Source organism: Myiozetetes cayanensis, unplaced genomic scaffold, assembly GCF_022539395.1.
Source record: "Myiozetetes cayanensis isolate MyiCay16 unplaced genomic scaffold, myiCay2020 scf6-25, whole genome shotgun sequence".
NCBI classification, from domain to species: domain Eukaryota; kingdom Metazoa; phylum Chordata; class Aves; order Passeriformes; family Tyrannidae; genus Myiozetetes; species Myiozetetes cayanensis.
This window is the reverse complement of record NW_026087853.1, coordinates 32984915-33005338: the sequence shown is the minus strand read 5'-3', so window position 1 is coordinate 33005338 and position 20424 is coordinate 32984915. Positions and strand designations below refer to the sequence as shown.

At 39.0% G+C, this 20424-nt stretch overlaps 1 protein-coding gene across 1 annotated transcript; it reads right to left on the bottom strand.

Moving 5' to 3' along the window:
* Positions 1-1013: 1013 nt before the first annotated feature.
* Positions 1014-20329, bottom strand: SLC39A9 (solute carrier family 39 member 9). Its single transcript, XM_050335921.1, has 7 exons — positions 19886-20329; positions 16046-16154; positions 12187-12378; positions 10403-10471; positions 9204-9289; positions 7155-7289; positions 1014-5454 (listed from the first exon to the last, which is right to left on the bottom strand). The coding sequence occupies exons 1-7, from the start codon at positions 19979-19981 to the stop codon at positions 5224-5226; spliced, it is 918 nt and encodes a 305-aa protein (XP_050191878.1). The 5' UTR covers positions 19982-20329; the 3' UTR covers positions 1014-5223.
* Positions 20330-20424: the final 95 nt, after the last annotated feature.

The following is a 20424-nucleotide window of genomic DNA, read 5'->3' as shown; positions in this document are numbered from 1 at the left end:
ATCCTACTACACTTTGCCACTTAAAATTATGTCAGAGCCAAATAAGACTCAGAGAAACTCAGGAGCCTAAGAAGACAGCTTTTCTTCACAGCAAGAGCACAATCTCCTCTCAGTTACAACCACCTTGACTGGCATTAGAGAGAACACTTAGGCAGCTATGCCTTAACAGGCTGCAGGAGGAAGGTGAGCTGCCTGCCAGAAAAACTACGTTAACAATCAAGGCAAAGAAACACTGAAGAGCTGTGAACAGTAAGCAGAAGGATCACAAGGCAGCCACAAGGAAAGCTGAGCTGTGACTCAGTGCCTGGAAACAGCAAGAAAATAGGAGGCAAAATACCCAATAACAAACCACATAACAGGTGCAAGAAACATTTCACCAGCAGTTTTCCTCCGTAAGACAAGAACAAAAAGCAGGCTAGGGTTTAAAGTTGACTTTCAATCCAAATCCCACAAAAGCACATATATGTATGTGAAAGGCTACTTCATCACAAAGTCTCCAAAAAGAATGGAGGGACTTAGCGTTTGCATTTTTGGGTTTGGGACTGACACAATTGAAAGTTCAGGTTGGAGTCCTCCAGCCTTTTAACAGTGGCATGGAGCAACCTTGCAGCAATCATTCTCCTTGTGGCCCTCCAAAGAGGTCTCTGTCTAGTAAGCTTGAAGATTTCCCTGTGGGTTGGGGGAAGAGATAGCTTTGGGACAATGCCAACTCCTAAACACTGTGAGAGACAGAAGCTGTCAAATGCCCCTCTCAACCAGAGCTGTCAAATCATGTCTGCATTAATACCTCTAAACCCATTCATACCCAAATCAACCTGCTAGACTGCCTCTCAACATGCAGTTTCACTTCCAGGTTTCCAGAAGGTACTCAGACGTCATAAAGAAAAGCAGCAAACACTTGCACAAAAATAAAATGTACTGTCTGCACCGCTTGCATCCCATTTAAGACTTAATTTCTCTTTGTCAGAGCTATCACAAAACCCCATGCAGTAAATGACAAACCAACTCCGAAGCACTGCACCTAGTAAAAATTTAATATAATAAAACAAATTGAAAACGGCAACATTATTTTAACCATTCACAATTAAAGTGGAAAAATTATAAGGCAGCCATTCATGGAATGATTTTGTGTACAAATGGTTTGGAAAAGACATTAAAATTACAGTTCCATACATGGAGTCAGGTAAACAGCAATGAGCACGCAATGTTTTTCCCTGGAAAGCCAAGGCTGCTGAAAGAGATAAGAACAGTAAGAAAAAAATATTATTTTTTAAAAGAAGTTTGACGTGAACAGGAATCTGAAATTCATCATGAAGAATCGGAAATTCATCATAAACTTTCCTACTAATTTGCAATCACTTCTCCTCCCTCCACCCCCAAGAGAATACAAGTTTGCTTCCCTCCTCTTCTTCCCAAGTCCCAGCACAGAACGGGAAGGGAGCAGCAGGAACATTTACTCCACAGCATCTCTCTTATTCTGCATTTAGCTGATGCCACACAGACACATCTGCTACTGTCAAAAGCTCCTTGAAGGCTCTGAACTAGTTTCTGAATAAACACAGTGGTTTTCCTGGGCCTCTTGGATAATATTAACCTTTTACACAATTCACCTGGAAATGGTTTTTTGAAGTCAATAGTGGGTGTCTGTGTTTAACACCCAGACATCTGACAAGCCACAAAAATCAAAAAGTCCTGTCTAGGTGTGACAGCTCTGCTATCCTCACTTCAGTTAATGTCAGTGCAGCTTCTGCATCTGTCATCAAGTGCCAGAAAAGAAGTATTTCCCTTCTTTATATAAGAAAAAATAAAAGCATTAGAACAGTAGGGAAAGTACTTGAACACACCAGGATCAACAGAAATAGCTTTAGTCCAATTCCTATTGCCAATTAAGAAATCGTTAACTGAAAAAAATCAGATGATGAGAAGATTATGGATTTCCTAGAGGGATTTACAGAAGGAAAGGGGGACATGGCTGGCATTGTTTTAAACATTACCTGCTAGACCTGCTGCCACCTACCACACAGAAGAAAAAACAAGCAGAGGTGGCTATTACAGACAGAGCAAGAGGAATTTGTTTGTACCAAGGTCCCCTGAGGAGTAGAAAATGATACCAGATGGCCCTGACTACACTCAGTGCTTGGATTTACTGTGACAGATGGGGAGATAGGTAAAAAAAGGTTATAATAAAATGGGCCATTTCATTTAACTCATTAAAATACTCTGCTTCAAGAAAATAATCCTCTATCCGGTACTAACAATTTGGAAAGGTTTGATAATTTAAAATTTTACATTCTCCTTATCACATAACCAAAAGCTTCTTTAGTCACTGCAGTTTCAGTTAACGAATTTAAAATACTAACTCAACACAGAGATAACAGAGGCAGCCAAAACAAAATGCTGTTGCCACTTCAAAATGAGAAAAAATAAAAATCACAGAAGTCTTCTATGACTTAATCAAACGCCAAAATGAAAGCATGTTATCAAAATTTTTGTGCCAATTTTAAGTTGCCAATGTTTTCATTAAAAATCCCTCACCTGCTGCTATAACTTGGACTCTGTACTTCATGAATCATTAAACCGAGTATTACTACTTCTGATGGTTGCTCCAGAAACTGGAAACATGATCTGAAGGACAGGAAAATAGATGACAAGGCCTGTCAACAGTGGCACCTATGATTAATACACCAGAGGTTATATTAGCAGTGAAATCACATCCTGGTCAATACACACTGATCCTTAAAAGAAGGTACTATCCACATGCTCCAACACTGAAACAAAAGGCATACAATGGGACCTTAGTTACATACCTCCCTAACCCACTGCTGTTGTTATACACAAAATGAGGCTGAAGTGGAACGCAGTCAGGGTGCCCCCTTAACTCCCAGGGTGGGCTGCACATGCAAGTGACACGTAAGAGTTTAAAGAATAAAAACTTACTGCTTCACTAAACATCAGCACCTTGTGCTGCACTAAGCTATCTCCTGCTTCTGTTACTGCTCTTGCAAACTCTCCAGCTTTCGGAAACACTTATGTCGAAAAATTAAGCCAGGTAAAATAGTGAGATTATCAAAGGAGAAATTAACTCATGAGCAATCAGGACGGACACCGGGACTTCTGGTGTAAACATCCCTGTGTATCATTTGCACATGCTAGAAACCTGTTTCACTGAACTTTTTTAAACAGTAACTTACTAGTTACATATATATATTGTAAAAAACCAAACAAAACCATTTAAGAATACACAGGAAAGGATCTCATCTACATTATTAATTTTGCAGTGGCTTTTCAGAACACAGTATTGAAGGTCTAATGTAAAAAATGTTTGTTTAGGCCAATTCTAAAACCAATTCTATCTGAAAATACTGTCTCATGGGGAAAAATTATTTTTAATAATTTTGCATTGATTTTATGTAGTAAAACACACAAATAAACAAGCAGTCATGGGAATCAATACTAGGTTCAATCCTGGGATACACCTGTATTGCATTAGAAAGCCAACAGACAAAGCAATCAGTAGTCCAAGAGCCAGGCCATACCCAATACTGAACTAACAGATAAACAGAACAATGACAAAAATGTGAAGAAGTTACCAGGCACAATGAGCTGTGTCGCATAAGTAATAAATGGCATGAAAAATAGACACTCATTCAAATGGAACAAGAAGCACTTCAGTTAAGAAGATATTTCAAGCCTTGAAAATTCATTTCAAACAAAAAAACAATCAAAAAGAAATATATATTTGGCAATGTTATCTTTAAAAAGTGCAGACAAAGTATAGCTTAAAACAGGTATGGCATTAAAAAGTTTTCCCCTAAAGAAAGAATGTTATGTTGATTGTGTGCATGTCAAGCATTCCTGACTTTTCAATGCACTAGAGTTATTAGAGTATAATATATTCTGCAGAAGAGAAATGGGGCTTGACAAGACAAAGCTGTGCCTGTGAAATGGAGGGCTCTTTTACCACTCCTCTGCAGTGAGAGACATCAGCAACTGGCAATAAGTCCTTCAGTAGATTCACCAAAACTAATGCTTCTCAGTAAGAGGCAAATGAGTAATTCCCAAAGGAAGAACAAAATGTCTAACAAGTCCACTGGGAACCCACCAGTTTGGTTTTTTGTTTGTTGGGAGTTTTTTTGTTCAGAACTGCATTAGAAAAACTTTGTATTCTATCTGCAGCATAAATATTTAACATCTTGTTTTGTTATCCTTAATACCCTTTATCTAGTGAAAAAAACTTACACAGCCCTCCATTGATTTCAGCAGTTCAGACTTTCGAAAATGAGCTAGTAAAGCTCTCTGGTCCCTCAACTGCTGTCTCCATCAGATTTCTATTACCCAGAGCCCAGAACAGCCCTATTTCAAAGGGCACTGATGGGTATTTCTCTCAACAGAAGCAGTAGTTTAATCATAGTAACCAAGATGTAATTCCTGCTAACATTTTTGGTGGTGCTTAACACGTGACTGACTTGGAAGAAGACCATCTCCCAAGAAACAGCGCCTTTTTAGAATTTATTAACCATTGCATAAACAATCAAAACACTGTTCTCCTTGCTTCTATTCTTTGTCTTAAATAATGGAATACACTGCAAAATTCATTTGCACTTTCTTAACAGGCTGATTCTCATTCTAATCCTACACTTTGTCTACATAATTTCTTTCCTATCAAGTGACACTTCTGTGGCAATAGCAGTGTTATCCAGAGTTTCATGTGTAGCCCGTTTCTGCAATACAATTGATGACAAACATCACAAGGACCAGTCACGTTGCCAGGACAGCGTAGAACCGATGGAGCAGAGCCCCCTTCTTCATCAGTAAGACTTCAACATTTCACAACGCAGCCATCCTTGGTTTTTGCCCTCAGCTGTGAAAGCTGAACTGCAGGATACTTTGGTGATTGCAATTTTGTGATGAGTTGCTATGATCTTCCCTGGTTACCTTCCTTAAACTTCAAATTCCATCTTCCCTGAGAATAGGGCCAGAAGTAGCAATTAAAATAGCAAATGTCTTCAGAAAAGAAAGTTATATAGAATTTACGTCCGGCTGCCAAAGTACATTTTGCTACACTAAAAACTTTCCTAGTATTCCTCATTTTGCAATCAAGATTCCCTCTGAACTCCATAAAGTGGATGGGATGGATGATGGGTAAGAGACAATGGTAAAGGGAGCAGCTGACATTTTACTGCTCATGTCAGATCGAGGAGGAGAAAAGTAAAAGTTGAGCATTTAGTGATGGTGTCCAATAGACAAAACTAGAGGAATAAGGCATCCTAATACTAGGGCTGCCACCTCCAGACGACTGAGTCCTTTTCCTCCAGTTGATTCAGGTTTGTGGCTATGAGCAATTCCTCCTACTTCTGGAAGGACATGAACTGTGGCAACATAAAGAAAAGTCCCAGCAGAAAACAGCATAGCAACTCCAGTGGCATTGACTTCTGAAAGAGCTTCTTTGCTGCTCTGAAACACAGAAGAGCAAAAGGCAGGATAAGCAGAAGTTCTTCAATTGGTAACCAAAAAAAATCTGTAAGTGTCCAGACACAACAGGATTTCTATGAACTCTCTTCTCTTGCAATGACAATGGTTCAGCCTGTTCTTTTGCGTTTAGCACCTTACATGTAGTAACAGGCACTCTAAGGTTGGGAGGGGGGTGCAGAAAGACACTCCTCATCCTAGTTACTTCACTTTGGACTTGTAGGAAATCTTGCAAAAGAAAAAAGTCACAGTCTGTGCAGAAGCATCTTGTTTGACCATCTCACAACAACATACAAAACATGTTTAAAAAAAAAATAAAGTTGATATTGCAAAGCCAAAAATTTTAGGAAGAACATTCAAGACTGAGGTTTTTTCCCCTTTTTCTAAACAAAGGGTTCAAATAAGATGTTAGCCTTTAAATATCTGGTCCCCTGCTGTTCAGAGCCAAGTCCCAAATCCTCACTCATTCAATATTTCATTCGTACGTAGAAGGAAACTCCCAAAACTTTTCCAGAATTCCCATGCATCTTCATTAAGAAATGCATCTTCTGGATCAAAACTGAGAACCTCTTTGCATTCATACTAGGATTAAGATCATGCTGCACATCAGTAAATGTAATGAAATGCAAACCCACTCATAGCAGATTCACGTGCTTCTTGAACACTTTTCAGCTCAGGTGTGATATTAGTTCTCTGGTATACTCTTGGGTCATTTTTTCAAAGAGCAAAGATACATCTTCATCTGGAACTATAAAACCACTGTGACGGCCCTGATGCCTTATCAATTCTCTGTTCTTTCTGAAGTGCAAAATGCAAACCCAACTCTTGATGAGCATGCTTCAGAAGAATGCTCAAACAGAATTCTTATTTCCGTTTACAAACCCAACCCTTTTTTTTGCTGCCTCTTGCACTATAATGTCAAATATAATTCCCCTCTGGTAAGTAAAGGGATTAGCCCAGATGATTTATTTAATCTTTCCTCTCATGCCTTGGTTTTGTGAGATCACGTTATACTCTTTACAACACACGCCCACAGTCTGTCACCAGCATGACCCACAGCAGTTTGGAAATACAGGACTGTCAAAGGATATGCTGTTAAGAAGCAGAAACATTTAATTTGGACAGAGATGACAAACCCATGTGCAGTGGCTCATTTCACAGGCCATTTGTGGTACAGACCCAAGACAAGACTGTGCTTTAAGGAGTGAGGCAAAAAGGCTGTTCTAGCTGAAGATTCAACTTCTGACACAGACTTTGAACACAGAGGACCACTTCTGGGATGGCAAGGGAAGCTAGCAAAGCTTATTTTCTACCTGCATATTCAAAGAAGAATGCATGCAACAACAATGACAATTACTTGGTTAAGTAGGCATCTGATAAAACCTGGTATATGAGTAAGTTGTTCTCAGTGGGGAGCAGCAGAAAGTAGAAAAGACAGAAATCAGACTTTTTAAAAAAGCTATACAAAACTCTTTAAAGGTCTTATGTCACTGATTCTGATGGAAAGCACGGGTTATTTGTTTCGTGCATTCATATTGCTACCTTTTCATCAACTTTTTTTAAAATCTCCATTCCGCTGAATTTTTCAAGCAGTTTGGAATTATGTTACATGAAAATCATGATATTCCTTTTCCCAAACTCCAGCACTAAGGTAGATTTTGGGCAGAACAAGATCACAGACCTACCTTGCTTAACCCTAAGTATGTCACCATCGACATAACAGGTGCTGCCAACGCAAAGACCAGCAAGTGTTTTCTAATTCGATTCCGTTCTAGTCCCGCATGCATCAGGAAGGAAACCAGGCCAAAAGCAGCTGGTGCCTGCAAAAAAAAGTACACACTGGTAATACAGTACTTTCTAAAACCTAAAATATGAGAAAAAGTTTAAATACAACTTACTACTTTGAAATGTACTGAATCGGAAGAAATTCAGGGCAAGCACCAGCATGTTGCAGCTAACCCAAATTAAGAGTCAGTTCTGCAGACTGCCCCATCTTAACTGTACCTAATGGAAACTCACATTCTGGCTATCAGAAAACAAATACCTGTATAGTCATTATAAATATTAAAATGTTTATTCTGACTTGAGTCATTGCTATAATCTCCAAGTTTCCATTAACTTAGGTAATTTCTTTTTCATCTTGTTACTACTTCACATTCTTAGATAGAGAGTTTCTTTATCTACAGCAGAAAAATTCTAAAATTAACATGAGGAAGGAAAAAATTGCCCAAAGACAGGTAACTATCAGCCTCCATGTTAACAAAGACTTAAGAGGTCTTTTGATTAGTTCATTATTCAGTTTCATTCCTGTTCCCACCAGGGAGCAAAACAAATACTCCCTTCTCTCTCTGCTGGCATCCAGTTTCTTATCCAAAAGGCATAGTTGTCCTACTACTCATGGAATTTACTTATATCTTTGCTTGCATAAAGACAATAGCAATCCACCATGACATTTTTGATATAAGACAAATGAAAATGCACTGAGCATTTTTATACACAGTCTTTTTTTTTTTAATGTAGAGGATGGAAACCACAAATGAAAGAAAAAAACATGAGAAAGACAAAAGCATCAATTGGGATAAGATTAGGAAAAAGACACCAAAGAAGAAATACATTTCTCTTCCAATGCCAAATATTTCATAGGAGTAATTTTCCTCTTCTAAATTTGTACAATTTTTGAAGTCGGTTAATTTGAACATTAAGAATAACAAAAGTAAGTTTCAGTTAGCAACAGCGTAAATTAAACTTCAAGCAAGATGTGATGTTGACATCACCACCTCAGAAGAGTGTTACGTAAGCCATTGTTTCTTGTATGAACATTGAAGAAAAGACATACTAGATCTGGGTTCCCTAACATTTGGAACATGTAATTATGCAAGCAACTTTTTCAATAACGCACGACTATAATGACTGTAATCCATTCCTGTGTTACCATACAGGCAAATAAGCATCTGCATATGTATGTTTAGAGCCTATATAGCCAATACATTTACATAAATATTAAGGAAAGAAGATCTTCCCATCTTCAAGAACTATTGTTTGGTTGTTACCAGCAAAAAAAACCATGTAATTTCTTTTCCTGCAGTCATGGCATATGACTGATGTTGAAACTACTAGAATAACAAAGGTAACTAGAAGTTGTAATTTAGTACACCGATATTAAGTGGTTTCAGAGGGCTAACCCTTTAAACACTAAAACCCTTCAAAACAGATATCCTTTCCATTTTCCTAAGAACATCGGAGAACCAAAAGACTGCTATAATCAGCATAAAGCTGCTTTTCCTCCTTGAATGCCCTAGCATATACTTCTGAGCTTCACTTCCCTGGATACATCTCTTACAGCAGTAAGAATCTATAGGGTTTTTTTCTTCAAACAACCAAACACTACCACACTAACTTTAGAAGTGTGAAGCCGACATTTCTTCATGAGCTATTATTCTCTCCTTACTTTTGAGAGGCTTTGGGAGACTTGTCCCAGTCACTGCAACCAAGGTAGGCAGTAGGCAGTCAGATTGCTCTTTTGTTTGCACCCCATTCAGACTTAGTATCAATCATTTGCTTTTCTGTCATACCAGTGCTTTTTGGTCCTTGAAACTGTTCTGTTAACATGTTTATTTCAATGGCATTAAACATTTCTGTATTACATCACTGAGGAAACTTTAAATCTTTAGCAATTCCTCTGTGCTTTAGTAGTCTTTTGAAGAGCAAGTAAGATTTTTTGGATGATGACTCACCTTGTGCAACATAATTGCAACAAACACTATCAACTGGACACTAGTCTGAGAAGTAGACGCTGCTGCACCCAATGCAACACCATCAGCTGAAAAAGGAGTGCAAATTCATGGATTATTCCTCCACATGAGCTTCCCCACCCCCTCAATGGCTGACAGTAAAAACCATGTTGATTTAAGAAGTTCTGTTATTCAAAATGTCATTAACAACAGCAATCCAACACTTGCCTTTGTCTGTTAAGCCACAAGATTTCAGAATATCAGAACTTTCAACAGAAGCTGTCTGATATTTCCCAAGACCATAAAAATCATAATGAAAATCTACTCAGTATTGATACAGCCTTTCAAATTAGAACCATATAACAAGTTCAGTTGTTTTAGTCTTCTGTAGAAGAACAAGCTTCCTGTCTAAATTTAAAAAAAATCTGTTTTATTATTACCCTTTAAATGATTTTTCAAATATAACAATTGTAAGTAACAATTTTTTTATTATTTAACATAAATATATTGTCTAAATGAAACAGAAAACGGATACTATATTATTCCTTAATATATAGACACTTTGTTTGGTAAAGAAGTATCTTTTTGATCTACATCTGATATCTCCACAGTAACCCTCAGTAGAAGATTAAAAAGCATCATACTTATACTGCACATCAATCAAGACCTACAATGATCTAATAACTTCTGCACGGGTTGACTGCAACACATGCACAGTCAGTCCTCGCAAGTAGAACTGTGTTTCAGTCAATCTTTGTGCTCCACCTTATAATGTCTTTTTTTCTACAAGATACTACTTTTTAAATTAGTATTTTTAAAAAAACCCACATGTTAACCAATAAGCAAACCCAAAGGGGTTTTATACTGCTTATCAAATGTGTTAGCACATCCTGAACTTCAGCAGCTAAAGGAGCCAGCAAAGGAACTGAAGAGGCAGAGAATGAGCATCACACAACCTTTCAAATGGGAAAAATAAAAGAGTGAAAATACCTTACCCAAATAAAACTCTGTGGAACATCTGAGCACTGGTATTTTCCCAGTTAATTTTGGGGAACATCCTTAGTTCTCCCTGCTCTGCCTTTTTTTTTTTTTAATAAAAAGTGACCTTCAAATGCAAAACCCACGTGTTTCCATCACATCCAAGGATGACCCACACAGCAATGGATGTCCTTGTCAATCACTAACAACAGATCCCACATTACCTGCAGCATGGACTACTAGCCCCAGTGTTGTGGTGATTTTGGAGTTGCCTGATCTTGCGGTTTCTGGATCTGAAACAATCACAAGAAAAATTATGATAAAGAGATCAAATACATAAATTATGCTGGAAGAAAAATAAGTATCACTGCACATGTCTCTACCAGGTGCTTAGGCAGTTATATTCAAAACTACCAAATTCTGTATTTCTGCAATAGATTTACTGTAAAATAGTTTGATACTTAACACCTTCAAATCACCTGAAGTTCTGCCAACAAATAAGTGACAGGCTCATAAACAATTCTTTACAATTTATAGGATCACTGACATAGGCAGAAGCAGATGTTTCTCTTAATCTCCTGAAACAAAATGTTAAAGGTCTGTGCTACCAAGAGAAAGATAAGCTAGTCTTGCATCCCAAAAATCCATAGGTGCTCCAAGAGTCAGGATGATTTTTCCCCACATAGCTCAATATTGGCAGTTTCCTTCAGGTGACAGACTGGGGCGGTTTCTGTTGAACTGATTCTCTGGCAGTTTCTAGTAAGCAACAAATTCTACTTGTCATGGCAGCAGTTACAAAGATTACCCTCCAGTGTTATATACCACAGAGCAGAAGTGCAGCCAGTGCACTTTGAGATCCAGTGTTTTGCCCAGAATTGTCTGAGGACATTGGCAAGTTAGCTCATTACACAGCACAACAGGACAATATCCACCACTACACAATAAGTGGTGAAACTGTTACAAAGAATCACTGCAATGAACAGAGCGGGTAAGTCCTAGTAAGTACAGAAATATCTTACTATTCAACTGTTTAATTCCAGATGGTTTAACAGTCATTATGGAATTATATGAGTGGTCAATAAGACGACTGAAAGCTTTGAAAATCAGCTAGCCATGGCTGTGGTTCCATTTACCCTTCTTCAGGAGCACAAGGGTGACACAGCCCCTGCACTGGCCATCCATCTGTCCCACCACACTAACCCCACACAAGCATTTGCACAGCTGCACTGTGAACTGCGAAGAATTCCACCAAAACATCCCCCCCTCCTTTGTGTGTTTTACTTTTCCTTTAAGATCAATTCCTTCATTTTTGAGGACCAAATTCCACCATGCGGGAGAAAATGAGCAGCTAAAGGCAATAAAATTCCTTCTCAAATGACAGAACACCTTTGGTGTATTTCAAGTGACAGTCTGAGTATTAAGCCGCAGGCAGTAAACAAAGGCAACTGTAGTCCTGCAAGAAGTTGACAAATCTTTAGACAAAGCAGGAGGTATTTTCAAGTGAAAGTGAATCTCTAGACTACTGTGGGAGGTCCAGCTATGCAGTTACAGTAAAGGACCAGAGCTTACATCTATTCATTTCTGCATTTTTACTTAAGATAACTTTTTCTTTGCAAAGTTTACCTATACGTATGACAATTATGTAGGAAAAAAGAAATTATTATAAGAATAACCTGAAGTTTTTTGGAAAGCCAAAGAAATCCCCTATGGGGATTGTTACAGACAGTAACTCAAGTGTCAAGTCACCCTTCACCCCCACACCATACGTGCTCATACTGTTATTTCATGTTAGTGAAGCAAGCTCTCGAACTAAGCTGAATTTCAGGATATAGTTCCAGCATAAACATTTCATATGGTCCCTGATTCATGTTTGTAAAGCACCTACTGAAACACTCTGCATATGAACAGACAAATTAAATCTGGTATCACCCGCCCCAAAAAAAAATCGCAACATGGTAATTAAAATGAATTAACAAGTCTAATTCAATCTTATTGAATCTTTACTTACCATCTGTAGAGTGCACATGAGAGCTGCCTATCTGATCCACCAACAGCATGAAGACAAAGCCGAGGACAAGGGATACACCGATGTAGGCATGCAACCTGGAGTGGTCATGGCCATGCTCCGGTACTACCGCAACTTTCGCTACTTTCTCAGACTCAATCACTCCCTGCATCTCGCTCGCTGGGTGATGCTTCCCTGTGACAGGCAAGCAAACAGATTAGGAGATGGGACTAAACATGACATGGCCACCTTTTTCCTCCTTTGCTGAAAGCCTTCCTCATACTTTCTCGAACAATACAAAGAAGACCTTGTTTAAGGTCTTTCTTGGATCATCTTCTTCAGGAAGCCTGGTTGGTCTCTCCTCATACATCTTCAGCATGGAAAAGCAAGGAAATCATTAATACATGATAAACCAGGCTACTTTGTTTAAATGCTGCACTTTAAACACAAAATTAATTGAAAAAATTGTTGTGTAATTCCTTTTTTAATAGAAGTTGCCAATTTTGTCAATATTCAGTAATACTGTGAAGCAGTTACTCCATAATCTTTAAGTGAGAAAATAAAAGATGAGACAAAACAGACTGCATCCACTAAAAGATCTAATACAATCTTTACACAGATTAACTGATACTTTGAGACATACACAAGTTAGTATTGATACGCTCCATTGATACGAACTAGAACAATAGTTGAGTCAAGCAGACCAACCTACAAATGTCAGTAGCATCCTAAAAACCTGAAGTCCAAGCCCTGGGGTTGAATGTTGTGTGGTTGTTTCCTTTTTCCACAAAAGCTATTAAAGCTTGTCCATGCTCTCCCCAAGACATTTACTTTGTGTCACTGACCTACCCTGAAATGAGACGAGCTCCACATGAGTCTAAAATCTAAGAATGTAAAAGATGATGTCTCAGCAGGTTTTTAATTAAGTTTCCATGTAGAAAATGCTTTATTTGGTGCACAGTTCATAATATTAAAACATTTTCAAATATTTCATAGATTAATAACAGCGACAAATGTCTCAACCTACAATGACTTTTAAAAAGCAGAGATGTAATATTATGACTTTACCAACTTTTACAGACTGCCATTTACACAGCATATGTGATCTTTATCATGAGCAAATACCACACAAAATTCCCACCAATTTCAACAAAAATTGCATCATTCACTCTGAATTTACACAGGCTTAAAAGAGAAAGTTTTTCCACCACACGCACTTAACATTTCAATTAGTCTTTGGCCTAGAAGCTCCCAAGACAGATGCACAAGATCCTCCAACTTGCTTATGACCACAGGGAACATCTGCTTCTGCAATTCCATCTGACACAGGTGGGAGATGTCCAGAACTACATACTTCAGTATTGGTCAGCAAAGATTGGCAAGAGTTGCCTTAGTACATTTATGTGGAAGACATCTAATACAGCTATTTTTTAGCAAAATTCTAGGTATTGTTTCCAGCTGATACAAGTGAATAATCATGTCAAAGTCTTCTTCTCCCAACTGTATGCAGAAATACACTGTTAGAAAGCCACAACCAAATATCAGGAATAGAAAAATTTGAATTAAGTTGCCAACTACATATAGAGCACAGTAAAATCTGACCTCTTGGATTCAGACACTGCTCACCTAAATCATATATTCTTTTTCTTTTTTTATATTTCCCCTTATGGCCCCTGGCAGAGACAAGACATCAGGCTAGAAAGCCCTCTAAGTGATGCAGAAGAGGCATTTAATGCTCCTTGGCAATCTTGTTATTATACATAGTACTTCTTGTTATTATCCATAGTACTTCCACAGCAGGTAATGTGCTTTGCAAACAGTATTACTCAAGTGTTTCCACTTGAGTAGAGAAGAGGCAGTAAATCTACTTCCCCAACTGGTACCTCAAGCCAGACATTTGAGTTGCATGCTATTCTGCAAAGTTCTGAACTACCCACCATTCACGCACAAGTCACCTCCATTACAAAACAGGGACAATGCTTCATAATCACATTTGGCAGGCTCAATTAACATTTGTAAGCCCTTTTAATGTGCTACTAAGACAATGTTTCTTCTATGCTTCTCTGATGGATCTAATGATGGTACCGCAATCTCTAATGGTAACTGTTTTCGTAAAGCCTCCTGTCCTTTCCCTACACTTACAACACAGTTATTCACAGAAGCAACTTTCTGTATTTACATGCAAACTCAAGAGAAATTTATTCTTTGAATAAGAAGTGAAAAACAGACAACCCATGTGCAAAACTCCAGTGCATCACAGTCCAATACAAGGATGCAGGTGACACATTAATTTCTCTTCCCTCACAAAGCAACTGTTAGCACCGTACCATGAAGAGGACTCTCGTCATGTTCAAATCCTTGATCAGAAACTGTATTTTCTCTTAAGATCTGAACATGGGGAGGAATAACCCCAGCTACCTTTACACCCTGGGGGACAACAATCAGAAAAGTAGCTTTGAAGAAAAGAACCTCAAGATCCAGTGACAGGACTCAAGGAATGGCCTAAACCTCCCCCTAAAGTCAGGGGACGTTTAGGTTAGATACTAGAAGTTGTGTCAGGGGAGGTCTTTTGGTTGGCAACTACTCTTCAGACATTTTAGACACTAACACCAAAAATTTGACTTACCCTAGCAAGTCATATTCTTGCTGGAGTATTCACATATCTTATTGGATGAGACACAAGTGTACATTCATCCCACTGCACAAAATGTTGTCACAGTGCCTTTGCTACAGCCAAAGCACATCAGAATAGGCTTGGTAGCCCTTGCAAGATCTCAAACATGCCTTTACTGAACAAGATAAAGTTATTTCAGACCACACAAGATAGTTGCCATCTATATTAAGAAGTTAACTTTGCTTCAGATCATTTAAAGCCGTAAAACATAGTGTGTAACTCAGGGCAAGCTTTCTGACAGTGGTTATACAGTTTAATGAGTCAAAACAAAGGACTGATGTCAGCAGAAGAATTTTATCCACTAGCAGTACTGAAACCAAGGTTTCACTACACACACACAGAGGTTTATGATCAAAGAATAATCCAAGTCACGATTTATTGTTTGCTCTTAGTCTACAAAGTCAAAAATTAGAAGTTACTTATTCTGTGGCCCGTGGGTAAATACAGAAGTAACACTAAACTACTTTTGTATCAGTGAAAACATTCAGATGCTTGATAGCAAGCAACCAGTCTCAGAGTTAAGTTACACTTAAAACTGGGAAAATAAAAACCGTTTTCCTTTTGTTTTTCCAGCTCTGTGAATATACCTCAATGTTTCCCTTAGGTGCACCTTTCTAGGTTTAATTATGTAAATAGGTGAATTTGAAAAAAAACAAACAAAAGAAAGCTGCTAAGTTCTCACAAGTTTAACTTTGAATATCCTACTTTTCTAAGAATAATATTAGAAATAATTTTTGTAGTTAAATCTGTAATACCCCTTTAATTCTGACCCTTTGAAATATTAAAAAAAAAATCTTTACTGATAGACTGGCTTTAGACAGTAGTATCTTTAGACACGATACTGTGAGTTAAGACATGGAGTCTAAAGCCACAGACAAATTCTTTTTTTCTAGATAAATACTTCTGATATTACTAATATAATATTTCTGGGAATATTTCTGCAGTAATGGTCTCTTTTTTCCATATATTAAACAAAGTTACAGACCATGTAGCTCTAAACTGCAAGCTGTAGATGTCACATGTGAACAGCATGTCCCGTTTAGTGAAAAAAACCTTAAAAAATGCAAACATTCACAGCAATTGTATTCACTACTAGCCATAACATTACAGGAGAAAATTAGTCTACTCAGAATTAAATTTGAATGGAGAGCAAACCCTTGAGCGAGGCCATCAGGGTTTGGTTCTTACCCTCTAAAATATCTTCATAAAGTGCATGTACTCCTTCTGGCACAATGACAGCCAAGGCAGTCCCACACAGCAGCCCAGCACCCAGAACAGTCACCAACTTCAATCTCTCCTGCAAGCAAGTACAAAACAAGTATCATCTTTAGGAATGAAAATGCTTTCTTTACTCTCCCTTATTAACAGAGATTGGGACAGGAAGTTACTTGTCACATTAGTATTGACAATTTGCAATTAAACTTTAACAACAATACAGAAACGTTTTTATAGTACAGCAAAGAATAATAGTTTAATTCATATTTGGGGAAGAATTTCTACGAGATTAAAAACACACATTGTTAATCAGTACTTGCTACTATTACTTAGGGTTATCTTCCTGGTTATATTCTAATTTGGGGAAAATATCTTAGAGACATAACACTCCTCCCAAACTCATTATATTCTGTTTTACCAATAAATTTACCAGTACACTTCCCCATGACAGGCTTAAGTCAAAGCCATGTACTAAAATCCAATTACACGAACATCTAATAGACTCTAAAATACAACAGTTTGCAGAGGCCACTTCTCACAATTTCTGTAAGAGCCCCCCTCGTATCACATGTAGCAATCACGGGAGTTTAGGTCCTCATAACAACCATGTAGCACACATTTTGTGGCAGAGCCATCATCATCATCTCCCATTCTCAATGCTACCAAAATACAAACGTTAACTACTGAGGACCTGGGACAGAGGTCAGTGTCTGATTAACGGGAAACCACTTGCCGCATACCCTTACTGAGCCATCCATCCTCCTTCATGCATCATAAGGACACAAATTGCTCAGTCTCACCAAAATAGGCAACACTTGCACAGAAGAAGTAGGAGAGAGCTCTAGGGAGATGCACAGCTAACCTTCTGAAAGCAAGCCAAAAGTGGCCATAAGGAAACAATTGCAGCATTACTGGGGAAAATTCAAACAGTAATATGCAAGAGATGAAAACAACTGTAAAGTTTCCGCAAACACGCACCCTATAGTGGCATATATAATAACTATACTTGGTAAATTGTTATACAGTGCCAATCTACATTAAAAGATAACCTTCAACATCCACTTTTCACAGTCATTTTGCAAAAACTTAGTATCTTACCTGGGGAAAAAAAAATATTTTTACCTGCAACACTATAGCTTCTTTTGCATACATACATAAACACGGGGAAAAAGTGTCAGAAGTAATACTGATTTATTACAACTGCAAATACAGAGCAGTGCTTGCTTTCACTTGGGCATCTGTGAATTTTAAAGATACATGAAAATAATGCATACTAACAAGGTACTGTTTCAAGATAAGACTCCACCTCCTTTTCAGTACAAAATATTTAGATGTGGCAAATGCAGAAATTTAATAACAGCCTACACATGCAAAAGTAATATAGTTTTATCTAAGAAATCAAATAATTTCAGTGAAACACACTTGCGTGTCTCTTGTTAAGAAACGAGAGCACCACAGTAAACAGTGCTAAAAATCCATGGGAAAAATCTTAAATTCCTCAAATTAGCAAGCTGTTTCACTGCTCAGTATTTATTTTAAGTCTACATAGCACCGAAACTTTTACTGGAACACATCAAAAAACTCACACCTACTTTCACAGACAACACTGCAGGCCTCTGTTATATCACCAAAACATTCAAACTGCTACAAATCTTTTTTTAAACTTTTGCATTTATACTACAACCTAAGAAATAACCTCAAGTACTGGTACAGTGTTGTTTCCAGCCCTAAGTTAGACCAACAGAATCCTGTAAATTAGGATTAAGCTGAAAGAGTCTATCTGCACACAGAAATAAGGTAAAGCTCAGTTCACTCTGAACCTTTATACCACCAATGTTTAGTCACACCTGGCTTTGCCAGAGTTTTATACTTTCAAGAATATCCTAACCTAATTACAATAATAGAAACCAGCATGAAATCAGAACACAAGTAATAGGTTCCGTGGCAAAAAACTCATCTGAAGGAATGTAATAACACTAATGAATAATTTCATTTTTCTCCAGCATCTGGGGTATATTATGTATAGCACTCACTTTTGTTTTCGACTCAAATATTACAAATGGCCAGTGGGAAGAGGCATTTTTACTCACTTGGGCTACCTGCAAAACTTTTTGCAAACTATAGAATGCATAGTCCAACCAGTCATTTCAGTTTGAAATTGTCTTTGTTGCAGAACCTTAAGCAATCACGTTTAACAAAACAATTCTAGCTTCTAATTGGACACTTCCAGGATCAGCTAGAATTTGTATATAATTTGCAGAGATATTCTGCTCCTCTTTTAAAGCAGCATTGCATGCAAACCGTTAAGATAGCCAATTTAAATCAAGTGTAAAACTGAATCAAGAATTTCTGAGAGCTTAAGATACTACAACAAACCTGACTGCACACATGTGCATTGATGGTAAAATACTGCACACACAAACAGCTAATAAGTACATGATTACTGCTTATGGAGAACTTTGGATCCACAACAGATCTGTATTCCTGCAGCTGCTGGAAGCCTTGAGAGGTTTAGGGGATCACTGATTCAACTATATAAATAAACCACATAAAGACAGATCAAGAACCCTACCTCAAAATAACACTGAATATAAAGTCAGAGAAAACAGGTGCCTATTGAACATATACATGACAAAATGCAAAATTAAATAAAAAAGTGACATTATTAGCATGCAAGGCAGTGCTCTCAGCAAATTCACAAGAAAACCCTTCACGGGCTTCAGGGCAGAAGTGAATTTCGAAGAGTGAGATGCTGGAAGCAACAACACTGAAGACACGTAAGGGGAGGTCCAGCAAAGCAGAACTCTGCTAATGTTTATGTGAAGGCTTCAGAATACATTGTTAGGCTCCAGTTCATTTAGCTGCCTTGTACTGTTCCTGAAACGAACAGCCTTTCCCTCCATGCTGCTCAGGGTCTACTGCTCCCAAAGTCTCCTACAAATAATGGGACCAAAGGACAGGTGCAACCCACCCTCTGCCTTGATAGAAGAAAAAGTAACATCTCTTCCAGCACCTTGCTTCCCAAAAGCAGCACTGCTCCCAGGAGAAACGGGAAACCTCTCATAAGAGCACTCCTACTACTTTAGAACAACTAAACTCTCACTACACCATACCTCTATACAACAACCACCACTTAGAAAGAGAAAAACCCCTCGGGCACCAGAGGATATTAGGAGACTTGCAGAGACCGTAACAATTGTCATCACCTCAATGACCAAATATGCTTAATGATGAACTCCTGTACCGCTTGGAAACTCACCCAATCTATGACAGTTTTCCAAAAGAATGCTTTGAGTTACCACGGGTAGTAACTTCAACTTGTATTGTGATCAAAAAGCTAAGATTTAATTTTCAGCAAGCTCTGAACAAAATTGCCAGTCAAAGCTTTCTGATAACATTCTTGGAGTCGTTTTTGAAAACCTTAATTTGAATAGCCCATAGGCACATAAGAAGAGATAATCTCTGACTTCAGCAGTTCCTCACACGAGCTTCTAAGAATAGCCAAGTCCAGCTCCTATTCATGTTCTTCCATGCTGAGACTTTGCTTCACCTGTAGCAGAGATGCTCGACTCAAAAATATCTGGCATGTTTAAATGGTTTTTATACACTGTGAAACCAGCATACTTTTAGACAGCGACTTTGAATGAAAATTAAAATCGCACTCAGAACTTCCTTAAAAACCTTTTAAGGTTACAGCATGGCCCTAACAGCGTTGCCGGACTTCCAGAGGGACAGCGCTAACTCCTACTGGGAGATCTTCCCATCTGGTTTCTCCCTTAGCAACCAACGAGCGGTTCGGCGGAGCCGTCTTACCTCGGAGAAATTAACTGCCAAGGGGATAATTCCTGCCACATAGCAGGCAACCAGCATGGCCAGGGACAGCAGGCAGATGGAGGGGAAGTCATCCATTTCGCCGCTTTCTGTGCGGTCCCTTGAAGTGAAATTCAACAGCAACTTTTCCGCCTCTCCCGGCCGCAGGCCTCAGCCCGTGCTCACACCCAGCTCCCAGGAGAGGCTCTCAGCCATGTCTCTGTCGCCCGGCGCCCACGGCCGGCGATGGCCCCAGCCGGGGGGCGCGGGGAGCCCCGCCAAGGCCGGGGGGCGGCTCGGCCCTCCCCTGAGCCAGCGGGACCCTCCCCCGCGCCGCACCGCACCGCACCGCACCGCACCGCTCCGCTCCCAGGGCAGGCGGGGGAGCAGCGAGCACGCAGGGGGCTCCGCACGGCGGGGCCGAGGGGACGCTGCGGGACCGGAGTGCCGCCCCACCCCCTGCCCGGGTGGCACCACCGAGCTTCCCCTTCCGGGCCGCGCCCCGCCGCCCGGCACGCTGCCCGGACCCAACATGGCGGGCG